Source organism: Antennarius striatus, chromosome 8 (genome assembly GCF_040054535.1).
Source record: "Antennarius striatus isolate MH-2024 chromosome 8, ASM4005453v1, whole genome shotgun sequence".
Taxonomy (NCBI): Eukaryota; Metazoa; Chordata; class Actinopteri; order Lophiiformes; family Antennariidae; genus Antennarius; species Antennarius striatus.
In genome coordinates this window covers 14,328,721-14,346,780 of record NC_090783.1, presented here as the reverse complement: position 1 = coordinate 14,346,780, position 18,060 = coordinate 14,328,721, and the positions used below count along the sequence as shown (strand labels likewise).

The following is an 18,060-nucleotide window of genomic DNA, read 5'->3' as shown; positions in this document are numbered from 1 at the left end:
TCTATTTCCCTGGTATTGAAATTGGATCCATATTAAGGGTCATTCTACCAAATTTGTGCAAATTGCTGTTTCACAATAAAAAAACTATTTAACAAAACAAGAATTCAGACTTTCAATATTTACTAAGATTGTGTTTTGATCTAGTTAAACACGACACTGTAACTAGGGTCCAATGTAAGTCATTGCATAACATTACATGATAACTATTAGTTAAATGTACATTGAATGTAATAATTAACTCAAATCTTTAAGATCACTTAATTCATTTTACAAAAAAAGATTGCATTTAAATTTTGATGAGTCTCGGAAAATAAACTTTGAAATTTGTTTTAAAAATTATTTTAATTGATTTCATTGTAAAACCCTTAGTAAATTACTAAAAAAATTCTTTAGAGGTTGTATGGACACACAATATTAATAGATTAATATAATAGTTTTTATTGCAGTGTGTTACTGTGTTATGATAGTGACTCATTTCAGGAGTAGAAAAACATTTCAAGAACAGGCAGGCATTAATATATGAAATGTGACTGCCTTTACTAGATATGCACCATAGAAGCATGGAAGAATTTATATGGACAAGGTTTTTGGAAAACAACTTTTGAAAATGTGTTTCCAACTCTGAACTTTGCACAAATTCAGTAGAATGGCCAAATATCAGAATATGGTTCATTGCCATTAATGTCAACTGAACTTTGGATATTTGGCATGTTGTGCTCTTCTCGGTACTGTTGTACTTTTGTGCTGCTATACTACGATAGGCCTTTAAATCTAAGTGCGTCATATTTGATACACTTGGCCTTTCAGGATTATGAGACTTCTACATAATAAGTTTGAATTTTTTTTTCTTGAAATACCTGAAGTATACAATGAGATGCATGCGTCTACATTTTTCATGTGAAGAAACTGAATTTACATAACTCCTCTGCCGTGTCACTCATCAGACTTTTCCTCTGTCCATGTTCGTGTCTGGTACGCATGGGGAGTCTCTCAATCCTCACATTGACTGGGCATCCGGAACTGTTCTGCAATGGGGTGCTTATTGTCAGATGTACTGTCTCAATTCTGTCCTGTCAGCTCCTAATTCCCGCCATTCAGGAGGATTGTCTGACTTCGCAGAGGTTTCGGACGGATGCACGGAACCCCAGGAGGCGCTTGGTTCTACCTCCCCTAAGGGCAGACTGTATTTCTTTTTGGCACCTCGGCCCGCTTCCGTCTCTGCGCCCCGGCCCGCTCCAGTCTCTGCGTCCTGGCCCTTCTCTGCGTCCGGTCCCCAGCCCGTCTCTGCGCCCAGACCCTGGTCCTTCTTCTGAGTCGGTTCCAGAGTCCCTCCTGGAACCCGGTCCTGGCCCTCCCCTGGGACTATTTTTGGGACATCAGCGGCCGTCCATAGAGGGGGGTGTTCCGTCACGTCTCTGTCACTAACATTTCATGCCATGTTGAGCCGCATTTTGTAATAACGGTGCATTTTGTAATAAATAGTCCAAAATGTAATAACTTTTTCATTTCATTTTGCAATAAAGCCGCATTTTGTAATAAAGTACTGCATTTTGTAATGAACTGCCCCAACGCATTTTGTAATAAATTTTGCCGCATTATGTAATAACTTATTACATTTTCGACGTTAATTACAAAATGCACCGTTATTACAAAATGCGGCTCAACATGCCATTCAGGATCCGGTCCCTCTTGTAATCACTTCATTCCCTGCACCTGCCCTCCCTTCGCTCACTTGCTGCCACTCCCCTAATCAGCCACCACTCTTCATATACCAGCTCAGCCCTCAGTTCTCTGCCAGATTGGTAGTGTTTGTCCTGACCTTCCAGCCATCGTATCCTGGCATACCTTTTGACCTTGTTTCGACCTGCTAGTTTCTTGGACCCTGCCTGTCATAACACCTCTTCGGATTTGTCTGCCTGGTTTGTCGGATTGCCTTTTGTGTATGAACTGCCTGATTACTAGACTCTGCCTGTTTGCTTGCCGTCTGCTTGATTTGTCTGGTTGGACTGATTCCCCGGTACCAGAGTTCTGCCTGTCTTATTAAACCTGTTTTTGGACTTGACTCGCCTGCTTCACTGTCGTTCTTTTGGGTACTCACCACCAGTCTTGTTCGAGCCGTGACAATTTTGATGACAACTTGAGTCCTTCAAACTAGAAGAGACAGAAGATGTAAACTAAAAATAGGCCTAATAGAAAAAAAACCTAGAACACAAGTCAATTAAAATGAGAGAATATACATTTTTAAAATACAGAATATCATAGAATGGAATATGGATTTGAAATACAAATAACATTAAAATTACTGATTCAAATACAGGGTAATTAGATTTATTCATTCATTTATCTTCCGGACCTCTTTATCCGCCATAGTGGATCAGGGGGAGCTGGAGCCTATCCCAGCTGGCACAGGGTGTGAGGCCTGTGCCAGCTGGGACGCCGGTGCACCGCTGAGCCACACAGAGACAGACAACCACTCACACACTACGGGCAATTTGAAACGTCCAATTAACCTGAAATACATGTTTTTGAGGGTGGGAGGAAGCCAGAGTATTAAGTGTTAAATATTATGTTGTCTACATTCTCTGTCTAACCTAATTGTATAAATATTGTGGCAATCTATGTCCACCCATTTGTCTGCAACCTTTTTTGATCTTTTTCATTATCACTGCTTGAAAAGGACACTCTCGAACCACCCTGACTTTGATGCCCACTGCTCCCCAGGGTAAGGTGAAATTTTGAGAAAGAATTTCTGCACCAGGAAAATACAGAATTTTATAAATGGAGGGAAGGTTATAGGTTGGTTAGAGTTAGGGTTGTGTAAAATTCAAATTGGCAAAATATGAAGGAATCAGTATATTAATTACATACATACATACATACCTATACATACATACATATTGAAGTAGGAGACTGAAGTGTATGGGACTCCTCTATCCTACAGTCCTTTGTTGGGCCCCAAGCAAGCAGTATGCCTGCCCAGTATGTAAGTATATAGAAAACAGATATGTAATCTTTGCAGGACAGGCTTTTTCTTTTGTTTTGTTTTTACTGTTCACCAGTGATGTACAAACTACCTGACAGATCAGCATGAAATTGGATAAATGGAATGTGACAGAGGCAGGGGCTCAGAATTAAAGGCACAAATGCTTTTTCCACTACATACTTCTTCTTTTTTTTATGATAGTAAGGGGAATTTTGACAAGTTTAATTTCTATTAAGTAAAAGGGAATGTACATGTATGTGTAGTGTTTCTTGATACATATGCATTCAGCACTCAGTGTCTTTCTAATTTGGGGTTAGTATAAATGCTCTAATTTTTTTAACATGATTCAGTGTTTGAAATGATTTATGTTAATGATGTAATTGACCTATTTAACCATCTTCTCTCTTTTTCTGATGAATGGAAAACTTGTTGCACACTCGGCCCAGACGGTGGCACTCAATTCTTTTCATTCGTTCTTATTTTTTCTCCACACATCTGTTGCTGCTTCCCGGTGCTGCTTCTCCGAACAACAAACTTTTTACCGCTCATTTTGAGTTTTCATAGGTTCTGATTGTGATAGACATTTCTGCCATGTTTCCCCACTTCAAACAAACTGCTTTGGGGCGCCTGTGCGTACTTGGCGTGCTGCTGCTTTCGGTTTCCGGGGAGAAAGTATTGGAGAGTCGCTCCGGGATGATCCATGAGCTCCGGGCAGCAGTAGCAGACTTGGCCGAGCAAGGAAGGGTCTACGTGGGTAGGCTGGCTGGGGAGCAAACGGTACTCTCTGTACAAAAGGTGAGAACAAAGGAGTTTGACGTCATCAGAAGCCACCGGCGTGAGGCCAAATGCGAAAAATGTGGATTTGATTTATTGTCCCTGGAATCTAATCATCCATCCATCAAAAAACGCAATCATCGTCCATAAATACCAGTGTTTGAACTCTTTTCATCGAAAGAAGACGTGTTCCGACTTTCATGGGAATAGTTTTCTAATTCGGTGACTTTAGCACGGCATACATGCTTAAATGGGAGTGACGTATGTTGTTGGAAAGTGAGGATCATGAACGATTACTTCCGGATCCTTTCTGAAGGCAACTTGTTGCTGACTGGTGACTGTCTTAACCCCTCTATTTCTGTCCTCCAGGCTTTTTCTCAGGTTCTGAATGTTGTGGTGGGGAGTTTGGCTGCAGGGCTGAATGTGCTCCTTCAGTATGTGTCTCACCTCCTGCAAACCGCTGGAATCCAAGGTGAAAATCACACATTTAAGACTAAACTATCCATTCCCATTACAGTATAGACCCATTCCCATGGCGTAGGACTAGTCCAGCTCACTCGTCAATTTTATTGTGTCTTTATGCAAAAGAAAATCATGCTCCCTGAATTACATTTTTAGGATCATTTTAACAAATATGAAAATTGTTTAATTCGAAACTAAACTGAGAAGTGACAAAGAAAGCTCCAATGAAATCTGAAATCATATTTAAATATTTGAGAAAAAAAATGTTCATTGAGTGAGCTTAGTTATCAAAACTGTAACAGAGTCCAGTGACGCTTTGTGTGACTTAAAGACACGCAGTATAAAGAGGCTCCCTTGCTATGACAGTGCATCTCAGGTCCTGCTGCTGGATTGATGCTCTCCTACATCCAATGTTCAGAATGTTCTGTCAAAAAAACACATTTTCTGTCAAAAAATGTTCTCTTCTAATGATCTTGAACATGTTGGAAGTTTTTGAATACAAAGTAAAATACTGAGACACAATTAACTGTATAAATTTGTAAAAAGAGTGGAAATACCGGTAGTGTTGGTAGACTTTAGTATGAGCCATGACCGCTGGTAGTAGTGAACTCCACACTGGCAACATGCTATCCAGACACTATGGTCAGTTCATAAGCCTTATAACCCAATACAATGAGACATAAACATTTGGAAGATTTATTTGTTTGTAACATAACATTCTGTGCAGTCCTTGCTTGAAACGAATAATTTCAAAGCTACATGTGTAAGATTCTGATATTATTTTTTTTTATGAGCAGAGATATTGGATTGTATTTCTATGTTTGTAAAAAGATTGCTGAAGCCCCTCCTACCACCCGCTGGTGTTACACAGTGGAAACGCAGCAAAGTTATAGTATTTTTCAGCAGTAATAATAAGGCCACTTAGTGAATATACAGAAGACAAGAAAAGGGGCAAAAATGAAGAAAAAGAAATCACATTTCTTTATGATTAAGTAGTTTTGTAGGGCAGAAACACTTAGCTGACGGATAGTACAACAATCCCCAACCACTGTCACCATGGATTGACTGTTCACTAAATTTAAAAAAAAAAAAAAAAAACACAACAAAAGTTGCTGATTCCTAGGTACTTCAACTTCTTCTTCCAACAAAAAAAATGACTTTCTCATTGGAGGTCAACTTGCTCCATTGTTTCTGGTTGGTCCTGTCACCTGGTTCCAGACTGGCTTTTATATCTTCTATAGACTACATCATTAACAACAAGCCATCACCAGATCCATCTCACTTGTTGTGAAAATGGGTGAAAAAAACATACTATTTGATGGCTTTTTAAATTATACTTACGAAGAAAAAAAATCATCAGAGGAGATGGAGAAATAAACCGCAGGTCAACTTAGGTTAAAAGAGTTTTAAGTCAAAGATGATAAATGTTTGGACGGTACCTTAAGGATCATGTAACACTTTGACATGAGTGTGTTTCCTGTGGTGGTTGTTCAGGGGGATTTTAATCTCTGCTGCAGGGACTTCCTGTCCGCCAATTTAGAGATTCCAATGGGAATTTGTGGAGAGGGTTGGACTTCCGTCCAGGGAAATGTGAATGTGGATTACTTTTTTTTTTTTCAGTCATTCCCTTCTTAATAAATATGCTCTAGTCTAAGTGGAAAAGAAGTAAATAATTAAGAATTTTTATTTTTTGAACAATAGTTATGAAGATTTAGTCTTAACAAATAATTGAAGTTCAATAGTCTTTGCTTTTTAATCCTGAATTCATCAAAATGAAATCTAATTAGTTACTGCATCAGTACCTAACTGCCGTCTTCATTATTGACCTTGTGTTCCTGTTTTCCACAGCTGACTTTCCTACCTACAAAGTTACCCCAGAGGGTCTGATCTTTGTTGCACGATGGGTTATTGTAGCTCTCATTGGCTACTGGCTGCTCTCTCTTGCCCTCCGATTGGTTGCATCCACCTTGAGGCGGGCGCTCTGGCTGCTGAAATTGAGCATGGCTTTGGTCTGTTTCGGACTCATCCTAAGTGATCGTAGTGTTGACACAGAAACCATGGCCATCCGAATGGCTGTACTAGTGTTTGTCTGTGTCCTGTTGGGCGTTTGGACTTCGCAGGGTCCTAATGTGGCTGACAAAACAGCTCGCCTCGAGCATCAGATAAAGATTCTGGAGAGACGACTGAGAGAGATGGAGAGATGGAGGAGGACAGAAGAGTGATGGAAAGATTGAAAGAATCAGATCTTACTGTGTTCGACCTGATGTCAAATGCACAGATGATGGAGAACTGCTGTCCATGATATAATTTATGGAGCTTCGGAGGAAAAACGTGTTTACAATTAAGAGTCCAAAAATTAATCCCTTTCTCAGAATTGGTATGTAACACAATATAATGACTGGGTACTTGTAATTGCTGGATTAAGTGATTTATTCATGTGTCTACGTGTTCTATGTTTTCTGTCTGTCTGTCTCTTAAAAATGACAATTTGATAATGAGACAAAGTTCAACAGTTTTTTTTACTCATCCATTATAATAAAAGTGAAAAAATGTCTTTACTTGCCCAAATATTTTTAGTTCTATTTAGGTTTTTTTGTGTGTGATGATCAAATAAGCACAAAGACCTAAGTTGACTGTTTTCTTTCAGACTTTCAGAAAACTATACATATCCCCTATGTCAATAAATTAAATTCTTGCTCCAGTGTTTTTTCTACTACATTAATGAAACAGATTGCTTCTATTTAACTTGCTTTATGAGTTTAGATAAGAATACTTGAGTTTTTAAACTCGATTGATTGATTCAACATCAGCATTCATCTATCCCAATATCAAATTATTGGTATGTAGTACTTAATAATACCCCACACCCAAAGATTTAGAAAGAATGTCAACTTTATTTTTCCCCAATGTGGAAATTATCTTTACACTCTTTACATGCATATACAGTGCGCCCTCGTTGTTTGTGGTTAATGCGTTCTGGGAACCACACGCGATTGAGGAATCCGTGATCGAGACCACAATGTATATATCTTATTATTTACAGTAATTATAAACGTTTATGAACCATCCCCATACTGTTATTAAACCATTTTCTATATGTATTACCTTTTCCCACACTTTTATCGGCTGTTTAAAGCACTTTTGTGTCTCACAAAAGTCCAACACTGACGGAACAGAATGCACTTCCGGATGCTGTCAGCCAATAGAATGCGCGTACGGTATCATGTGACTACCTAATAAAAATCTGTGATGAGGTGGAGTCCCAATCGTTGATGCGCGAGGGCGCACTGTATGTATCAGACCATGCATACAGAATAATGTGTACAGGCCACTGAACAAACACTAATTGCATGCCTGTAGGCATACAATTAGTACAAAAAACAGTACATGGGGAGGCAGAGTGACGGGTTGCAACTTTGGGGTGCAGCCCAAATGAGCAGTTTGTAGGGGGACGGCGCCTTGCTCAAGGGCACCTGGGCAGTTACTGGGAGGTGAGCTGACATCTCCCACTGTCAGCTCACACTCCGAGGATGGCTGGCAGGCCACTAAGCCACAGCCTCCCTATTTCTATTGTGTTTTTACATTCAAACCCCAGAAGCTAATTTACGTAATGGCCCTTTACAGCATCTATGCCACCCAGAGTGACATTCTTCCTTGACACAATGAATGCTGAATGTGGTACATGGGTTGTTTGTTCCATCTCTGAAATGACTGCAAAGGTGGCAACAGCATTAAATCTCATCTCTGTGCAAACAAGGTGGAAAGACAGAATGGGGATGTGACATACTGATTATGCGTGTATCTAAACTCAATGACTTAAATAGCAGTCAGTAGCAGTTTCAGCCAAAACCATACTTATAGTGGGGAGACAGTACAATGTTTGTGAGCTCCTTACCATCCAGTTAGAAGACAAGATCAAGTTGTGTCAAACAATGCATTTTGTTGCTCACAGGAATCTGGAAAATTATTTACAATTACAAACGACAGAGATGTTCCTCTTGTATTCTTCATTGTGGAAAAAAAGATTGCGCAAACGCTATGAAAAAGGCTTATCTTAAATTCTGCTGACATAATTTATTATTTAGTACATAGATAAGTGGGAATCTACACTAACATGCTGTGTCCTGCAATATTCAGAAAAAGTATCTACAAAAATACTTTTGTGTAAATCCAGTAACCTCATTTTAGCAACCCACTCAATTAGTGTTCAGTACATTTAATTAAACATCACTAATGTAGCCGTAAGAGGACACAAGCCAGTGTCTTATTGTGCCGGTCCAAATCCCGGATAAATACAGAGGGTTGGGTCAGGAAGGGCATCCGGCGTAAAACTTTTGCCAAATCAAACATGCAAATCAAACCTATGACTTCCATACTGGATCGGTCAAGGCCCGAGTTAACAACAACCGCCATCGGTGCTGTTCACCTATAGGGTGCCAGTGGAAATTGGACTACTGTAGGTCGAAGAAGGGGAGGAGGAAAGTGTGTTTGTAGGAAGAGAGAGAAGAGGAATGCCAAGAGTGTAGGACTGAGAGTAGGGACATTGAATGTTCGAACTATGACAGGAAAAGGTAGACAGTTGGTTGACATGATGCAGAGGAGGAAGGTAGACATACTGTGTGTCCAGGAGACCAGGTGGAAAGGCAGCAGAGCTAGAAATTTAGGAGCAGGGTTCAAGTTGTTCTATCATGGTGTAGATAGGAAGAGAAATGAAGTAGGAGTTATCTTGAAGGAGGAGTTTGTTGGGAATGTCCTGGAGTTAAAAAGAGTGTCAGATAGAGTGATGAGTCTGACTCAAGAAATCAAAGGTGTGATGCTCAATGTCGTTAGTGGGTATGATCCACAGGTAGGATGTGAGCTGGAGGAGAAAGAAAAATTCTGGTTGTATCTTGATGAAGTGATGCAGAGCATACCTAGAAGTGAGAGAGTTGTCAGTGGTGCAGATTTCAATGGACATGTTGGTGCAGGAAACAGAGGCAATGAGGAGGTGATGGGCAGGTTTGGTATTCAGGAGAGGAACGCAGAAGGACAGATGGTGGTTGACTTTACAAAAGGATGGAAACGGTTATAGTGAATACTTTCTTCCAGAAGAGGCAGGAACATAGGATGACCTGTAAGAGTGGAGGTAGGAGCACACACATAGACTACATCTTGTGTAGACAGTGTAATCTGAAGGATATCAGTGACTGCAAAGTAGTGGTAAGCAAGAGTGTAGCTAAACAGCATAGGATGGTGGTGTGTAGGATGACTCTGGTGGTGAGGAAGATGAAGACGGCAAAGGCAGAGCAGCGTGTGTCCCAGGGACGCGAGCTTTAAATGCTGACGATAAAAAAATTGATGCTACCTTTTTCTGCGATATAATATTAGGAAAAACTTGGGAAAACTTCCCCACCAGTGGGAGGGGCCATAGGGGTCGGGTGCATTGTGAGCTGGGCGGTGGCCAAAGCCGGGGACCTTGGTGACAGATCCCCGGCTACAGAAGCTGGCTCTTGGGACGTGGAATGTCACCTCTCTGGCAGGGAAGGAGCCTGAGCTGGTGTGTGAGGTCGAGAAGTTCCGACTAGATATAGTTGGGCTCACCTCCACACACAGCTTGGGCTCTGGTACCAGTCCTCTTGAGAGGGGTTGGACTCTCTTCCACTCTGGAGTTGCGCATGGTGAGAGACGCCGAGCAGGTGTGGGTATACTTATGGCCCCCCGGCTTGGCGCCTGTACATTGGGGTTCACCCCGGTTGATGAGAGGGTAGCCTCCCTCCGCCTTCGGGTGGGGGGACGGGTCCTGACTGTTGTTTGTGCTTATGCACCAAACAGCAGTTCAGAGTACCCACCCTTTTTGGAGTCCTTGGAGGGGGTGCTGGAGAGCGCTCCCACTGGGGACTCCATCGTCCTGCTGGGGGACTTCAATGCTCACGTGGGCAATGGCAGTGAGACCTGGAAGGGTGTGATTGGGAGGAACGGTCCCCCCAATCAGAACCCGAGTGGTGTTCTGTTATTGGACTTTTTGACTGTGGGACTCCTGAGGCAGCTGATGGGTACCGGCTGGCCAAGCGGAATGCAGCTTTGGTGGTTGCTGAGGCAAAAACTCAGGCATGGGAGGAGTTCGGTGAGGCCTTGGAGGACGACTCCCAGACATCTTCGAGGAAATTCTGGTCCACCATCAGACATCTCAGGAGGGGGAAGCAGTGCAGCATCAACACTGTGTATAGTGGGGATGGTGGGGAGAATACTTCGAAGACCTCCTCAATTCCACCGACACGCCTTCCCATGAGGAAGCAGGGTCTGGGTTCTCTTAGACGGGCTTTCCTATCTCTGGGGCTGAGGTCACCGAGGTGGTTAAAAAACTCAGTGGCAGGGCCCCGGGGGTGGATGGGATCCGCCCAGAGTTCCTAAAAGGCTTTGGATGTTGTGGGGCTGTCCTGGTTGACACGTCTCTGCAACATCATGTGGACATCGGGGACAGTGCCTCTGGATTGGCAGACTAGGGTGGTGGTCCCTCTTTTTAAGAAGGGGGACCGGAGGGTGTGTTCCAACTACAGGGGGATCACACTCCTCAGCCTCCCTGGCAAGGTGTATTCAGGGGTTCAACCGATGTCAGAGTTTGGTCCGCATTGCCGGCAGTAAATCGGATTCATTTCCAGTGAGGGTTGGACCGGGTGGCTCGGGCATCTGGTTAGGAAGCCTCCTGGACGCCTCCTTGGTGAGGTGTTCCGGGCACGTCCGACCGGTAGGAGGCCCCGGGGACGACCCAAGACACGCTGGAGAGACTGTCTCCCCGCTGTCTGGGAACACCTTGGGATTCTCCCGGAGGAGCTAGACAAAGTGGCTGGGGAGAGGGAAGTCTGGGCTTCCCTGCTTAAGCTGCTGCCCCCGCGACCCGACCCCGGATAAGCGGAAGAAGATGGATTGATGGATGGATGAATAGATGGAATTTCGGGAAAAAATGCACTTCCATTCAACAAAAAATACTCACACTTTATCCATTTCTCCACTTAAATTTCAAACCCGGAAATTGCCATTGTCTCGCGCGAGACTCACCTGCGGGATTCATTCCCTTTAAAATCAACTTGCATCGAGATTAACGGCATCACTACGTCTCCTCATTTTACACGCAGTAGTGAGAGCGACGAATTAATCTTACATTATCACCATGCCTCCAAAAAAAAAACCCCCAATGCAATCAGTGTTTTTTTTGGATAAAAATCAATCAAACATTTATGAAGACAAAGAGACAGATATTTCTGTGGACAGTAAGAATGAAGAGGCAGAAGAAGACAAGCAAAAACCAGTAAAATCCAAGCATTTTTACACCAATGGACGCTATTGTTTCCATGGGTGAGGCACGTGGATAGCTATGGAGACACTACATGTATTGCGAAGTATGCACACAACACAATTCAATGTTATGCACAAAACATTTTAAAGGTTGTGAAATGCATGGCTGCTGGAGATATACCCTTCAACTGATGTGGATCTCCTTAAACAATAAAACGTGCATTATGACTCGTACTTCACAGAAAGCCAACTTTTGGATAGTTTGGCCGAAGTCACAGAGAAAGAGTTAATAGAAAAAATTCAGGCATCCCTGGTATTAAGCATTCTTGCAGACGAGTCAACAGATGTAACAAATTTAAAGAGGCTCAAATAATTTACTCTGATACAATATTTCTAAAACTTTTTTTTAAAGAATAACTGCCAGGCTTTAACATTTTGATTAAAAAAAAAAATGTAATTTTTCTTTTTTTTTTTTTTACTAAATAAACAGTTATGACATTATTAATAATATAATTAAAATTAAGTTTTTTTAGTTTTTATATTAAACTATTAGCTAAACTCAATCCTTGTATACAGCTTTTACCATATATTCTGTTATTACTTTTGGGATGCATAAACGTAATGCTGGGATGCACAAAATGGTGGAAGCTGAAAAAGGAAGAGTGTTGCATGACTTTTAGGAAGGAGTTAAGACAGGCTCTGGGTGGTCAGGAGGTGCCTCCAGATGACTGGACAACTACAGCTAATATGATCAGGGAGACAGGTAGGAGAGTACTTGGTGTGTCATCTGGAAGGAAAGTAGATTAGGAGACTTGGTGTGGAATGAGGAGGTACAGGAGTGTATACAGAGAAAGAGGTCAGGAAAAAAGAAGTGGGACACTGAGAGGACTGAGGAGAGTAGACAGGAGTATAGGGAGATGCAGCGTACCGTGAAGGTAGAGGTAGAAAAGGCCAAACAAGGGGCTTATGATGACTTGTATGCTAGGTTGGACAGTAAGGAGGGAGCGAATGATCTATACAGGTTGGCAAGACAGAGAGACAGAGATGGGAAGGACGTGCAGCAGGTTAGGGTGATTAAGGATAGGGATAGAAGTGTATTGACAGGTGCCAGTAATGTGATGCAAAGATGGAAAGAGTACTTTGAAGAGTTGACGAAAGAGGAAAATGGGAGAGAACAAAGACTAGAAGAGGTGGCTGTTGTGATCCAGGAAGTAGCAAACATTAGTCAGGATGAAGTGAGGAGGGTATTGAAGAAGATGTAGACTGGAAAGGCACATTTATATGACTTTGAATGAATGTTCATTAACTTGTTATCTGTGTAAAATGCCCTAGAAGAAGCCTCTATCTAGGGATGAGCGAGTACACCACTATCTGTATCTGTTCAACCGGGGGGGCTTAAACCGAAAGTAAGTGTAGTGTCAGGATTTGCAGTTGCTTCTCTCTCTCTCCCTCTTCTGAGTCCCTCATAGTTCCACCTACCTGGGTGTGGCTGTTGCTGGCGGCAGAGCACCACACCTGTGACCAATCTGCAATCTCCAGACCTTCATGAGGACCAGTTTTCCACCATTCATCGCCAGTTCGTTTGTACTGCTTGTCAGTATCCACACCTTGGCTCACTTGAACTTGCACCTTGACTTTTTTGATAACTCTGTTCTCTCCGTGTTCCAGTTCTGGTCTGTTGCCTGTTGGACTACAACCATTTCCAGCCGCCTGCTTGTTTTCTCCTCACCTGTCGATTTACCTGTTCAGCCTGATCACCTGGTTCATCATCGCTTCACATTTATTGTTAAATAAATCTATTTTTTCCTTTTACCTGACGTCTGCGCATTTGGGTCCTACAGTAAACCCCGACAGAACGAACTGGCCAACATGGACCCAGCGGAGACGGATTCAGATCGCGTCCGCCTGGCTCTTGCAAATCAAGGAGTTCTACTTGGACAACATGAGCAGCTGCTACATAGCCTCTTGGAGAGTCAAAAGACTTCACAAGACCAGATCTCCCAGCTCAACTTTATGATCCAGGAACTTGCCGGCAAACTCTCCACATCCAGTATTCAAGGTCAGCCTGTTTCACTTCAGCCTCAAGCCTCTGCTGCACCTCAGTCTCCACCACCGTCCTTCAGAGAAGTGCACATTCCGGACCCTGACCATTATTCAGGTGATATGGGTAAATGTGGGAGTTTTTTACTGCAGTGCTCACTGGTTTTTAGTCAAAAGCCAAACACCTATGCCTCTGACAATTCTAAAATTGCTTACATTATGGGACTTCTCCACGGGAGGGCGTTAGAATGGGCAGCTGCAAAATGGCAAAACCAACCGGTCATTCGTAATGATTACATGACTTTTGAACAGGAGCTGAGAAAGGTTTTTGACCATCCTGTCCAGGGTAGAGAAGCTTCTAAGAGGCTCCTCTCAATAACCCAGGGGACTCGTAGTGTGGCAGACTACTCAGTTGAATTCCGGACTCTAGCAGCCGAGAGTGGGTGGGATGATTTGGCTCTGCAGAGCGTGTTTTTGAATGGACTTTCCGAACAATTGAAGGATGAACTTGCTGTAAAAGAAGATCCTGCAAATCTTGATTCTTTAATTTCGACATCCATTAAAATGGACAATCGAATCCGCGAGTGCCGTAGGGAGCGTTCCAGCCACCATATTTCCACCTTGTCTCACCCTCGCAGTGTCCCACCACGCAGGTTCAGCACATCCCCTCCTCACAAGCCTGTGGTCCCGACTACTGCAACTTCTGAGGAGGAGCCAATGCAAGTGGCTCGGGCAAAACTAACACCAGATGAGAGGCAGCGTAGAATCAGGGCTGGTGTTTGTATATATTGTGGGATTCAGGGACATTTTCTCGCCACATGTCCTGTTCGGCCAAAAGACTGGGCTCATCAGTAAATATGGGGGTGCTGGTGAGCCACGTTTCCACCTCCAATCCCCCAACAAAGATGTTACTTCCTGCTATGCTCTGTTTTAGTAACTCTACTCTGCCGTTGACTGCCCTGGTGGATTCCGGAGCTGAGGACAATTTTATGGACCGTAATCTGGCTCAACAAACTGGGTTGGATAAGATACCCCTTGCTACTCCGCTAGTAGCAAATGCTTTAGATGGGAAGCTAATCTCAAGAGTGACCCATTGCTCAGAACCAGTTAAACTTTTATCAGGCAACCATCAAGAACAACTGCAGTTTAAATTAATTTCTTCACCTCAGACTCCGTTAATTTTGGGATATCCTTGGTTAAAACAACATAATCCGAATTTTGATTGGGTCAGTGGAAAAGTGTTAAGTTAGAGTTCTTTCTGTCACTCGAAATGTTTGCAGTCTGCTCTTCTACCACCAGGTTCCACCATGCCCTCTCCAGTGCCTCCAGATCTCAGTAATGTTCCTGATTTATATCATGATCTGGCACAAGTTTTTAGTAGGGAGCAAGCACTTTCACTTCCACCCCATAGACCTTATGACTGTGCCATTGACCTTCTCCCAGGTTCAACTCTGCCTTCCAGCTGTCTGTACAGTTTGTCCAAACCAGAAAATGAAGCGATGGAACAGTATATAAGAGACTCTCTAGCAGCGGGTATAATCAGACCTTCGTCCTCTCCTGTTGGTGACGGGTTTTTCTTTGTTAGTAAGAAGGATGGTTCACTTCGCCCCTGCATTGACTACCGTGGGTTAAATAACATAACAGTGAAAAACAAATACCCTCTTCCTCTCATCAACTCCGCTTTTCAATCTCTTCACAATGCTACCGTCTTTTCTAAACTTGACCTTCGCAATGCGTACCATCTTGTGCGCATTCGCAAGGGGGACGAGTGGAAGACGGCATTCAATACACATTTGGGCCATTTTGAATATCTGGTCATGCCTTTTGGGTTGACAAATGCTCCTGCAGTTTTTCAAACCCTGGTCAATGATGTATTGAGGGATTTTTTGAATCGCTTTGTGTTTGTCTATTTGGACGAAATTTTGATTTTCTCTTCTTCTGTAGATGAGCATGTTACCCATGTCCGTCAGGTGCTGCAGAGACTGCTGGAGAACAAACTATTCGCCAACGCAGAGAAATGTGAGTTCCATGTTGAGTCAGTTGGATTTCTCGGTTACATCATTGGCAGCGGGCAGGTGAAGCCAGATCCCTCGAAGATCCAAGCAGTTTCGCAGTGGCCAGTCCCTGATACCCGTAAACAACTTCAAAGGTTTCTCAGATTTGCTAATTTCTACCGCCGTTTCATCCGGAACTACAGTTCAGTGGCAGCTCCTCTTACTTGTCACACCTCCCCAAAGATTCCTTTTGTGTGGACTTCAGATGCGGATGAAGCCTTTCAGGCTCTTAAGAGACGTTTTACTGAAGCACCTGTTCTCACGCATCCTGACCCAACCCTGCAGTTCATCATCGAGGTGGATGCTTCGGACACTGGTGTTGGAGCGGTTTTGTCACAGCAATCTGCCTCTGACCAGAAACTGCATCCTTGTGCCTTCTTTTCACGCCGTTTATCCACCGCTGAACGGAATTACACCATAGGCGACCGAGAACTACTTGCTGTCAAGTTGGCCTTGGAGGAGTGGCGACACTATCTGGAGGGAGCAGAACACCCGTTTGTTGTCTGGACAGATCACAAAAACTTGTCGTACATCCAGTCTGCTAAACGGCTCAACTCCCGTCAGGCTAGATGGGCTTTGTTTTTTGGACGTTTTAATTTTACCTTGACCTATCGACCTGGTTCAAGAAACACCAAACCCGATGCCCTTTCCCGACAGTTTTCTCCTGCAGACTCATCTGACATTTCTGAAAACATTCTTCCACCTTCTTGTGTTTTAGCTGCTGTTACTTGGGAGATCGAGTCTTGCATCAGGAAGGCTCAAGAGACTGATCCTGATCCGGGTAATGGTCCTCCCAACTGTTTGTATGTCCCACAGGCTGTCTGTTCCCAGGTCATCCAGTGGGGGCATACGTCCCGATTTGCTTGCCATCCGGGAATTCGCCGAACCCTAGCCCTCCTCAGACGCCATTTCTGGTGGCCAACAATGGAGAAGGACACAAGAGAATATGTTTTAGCCTGTACAGTTTGTGCTCGAGGGAAGACGTCCAATCAACGGCCAGCTGGTCTTCTCCGCCCCTTACCCATTCCAACTCGTCCCTGGTCTCACATAGCCCTTGACTTCATTTCTGGTCTTCCCGTCTCTCAAGGTAACTCCATAATTACGACCATAATTGACCGCTTCTCTAAATCTGTTCATTTTTGTGCCCTTACCCAAGCTTCCTACTGCCCGCGAGACTGCTGACTTGCTGGTCCAACACGTCTTTCGGTTACATGGGACTCCTCTGGACATTGTTTCGGATAGAGGACCACAGTTTATTTCCCAGGTTTGGAGGCGGTTCTGTGAAGCCTTGGGTGCTCAAGTGAGTCTGTCCTCTGGTTTTCATCCAGAGACTAATGGCCAGTGTGAGCGGGCTAATCAACACTTGGAGGCTGCCCTTCGTTGTGTTGCGGCGCAAAATCCTGCAGACTGGAGTTTATATCTCCCTTGGGTGGAATATGCACACAACTCTCTCCCGTCAGCCGCAACTGGTATGTCCCCTTTTGAATGTGCTCTTGGATATTTGCCTCCACTGTTTCCTGAACAGGAAGCAGAGATTGCTGTTCCATCCGTCCAAGAGCATGTTCGGCGCTGTCGGGAGATTTGGAGGTGTGCTCGTTCAGCCTTGCTTCGTTCCGCTGAGCGAAACAAGCGGATTGCTGATAGACACCGGACTCCGACTCCGCCCTACCAAGTGGGTCAAAAAGTATGGCTGGCTGCTAAGAACATTCCCCTGCAGGTAGTCTAGAAAATTGGCACCCCGTTTCATTGGTCCATTTGAGGTTGTTGAAGTGGTAAACCCTGCTGCTGTTCGTCTGAGCTTGCCGCCTTCCATGAGAATTCACCCCACCTTTCATGTGTCTCAGCTAAAACCGGTCCACTCTAGTCCTCTCTGCCCTCCTACCGATCCCCCTCCTCCCCCCCGGATCATTGATGACCATCCCGCGTTTACCGTTCACCGTCTTTTGGATGTTCGCCGTCGTGGCCGTGGCTACCAGTACTTGGTTGACTGGGAGGGTTATGGTCCGGAGGAGTGTTCCTGGGTGTCCCGCAGCCTCATCCTGGATCCCGAGTTGATTATGGACTTTTACCGTGCCCATCCTGGCAAGCCTGGTGGACCGCCAGGGGGCGGTCGTTGAGGGGGGGGTACTGTCAGGATTTGCAGTTGCTTCTCTCTCTCTCCCTCTTCTGAGTCCCTCATAGTTCCACCTACCTGGGTATGGCTGTTGCTGGTGGCAGAGCACCACACCTGTGACCAATCTCCAGACCTTCATGAGGACCAGTTTTCCACCATTCATCGCCAGTTCGTTTGTACTGCTTGTCAGTATCCACACCTTGGCTCACTTGAACTTGCACCTTGACTTTTTTGATAACTCTGTTCTCTCCGTGTTCTGGTCTGTTGCCTGTTGGACTGCAACCATTTCCAGCCGCCTGCTTGTTTTCTCCTCACCTGTCGATTTACCTGTTCAGCCTGATCACCTGGTTCATCCTCGCTTC

General features: G+C 44.0%; 1 protein-coding gene across 1 annotated transcript; it reads left to right on the top strand.

The window, feature by feature from the left end:
- The first annotated feature begins 3,260 nt into the window (after positions 1-3,260).
- Positions 3,261-6,773, top strand: tmem109 (transmembrane protein 109). Its single transcript, XM_068322016.1, has 3 exons — positions 3,261-3,778; positions 4,127-4,229; positions 6,068-6,773. The coding sequence occupies exons 1-3, from the start codon at positions 3,575-3,577 to the stop codon at positions 6,439-6,441; spliced, it is 681 nt and encodes a 226-aa protein (XP_068178117.1). The 5' UTR covers positions 3,261-3,574; the 3' UTR covers positions 6,442-6,773.
- Positions 6,774-18,060: the final 11,287 nt, after the last annotated feature.

What these genes read in the sequence shown, in the direction of transcription:
- tmem109 (XM_068322016.1), top strand. Translation starts at nt 3,575, where the DNA reads ATGTTTCCCCACTTCAAACAAACTGCTTTGGGGCGCCTGTGCGTACTT. An exon ending in CGGTACTCTCTGTACAAAAG is followed by an intron (nt 3,779 to 4,126) that starts GTGAGAACAAAG and finishes TCTGTCCTCCAG; the next exon opens with GCTTTTTCTCAGGTTCTGAA. An exon ending in GCAAACCGCTGGAATCCAAG is followed by an intron (nt 4,230 to 6,067) that starts GTGAAAATCACA and finishes TGTTTTCCACAG; the next exon opens with CTGACTTTCCTACCTACAAA.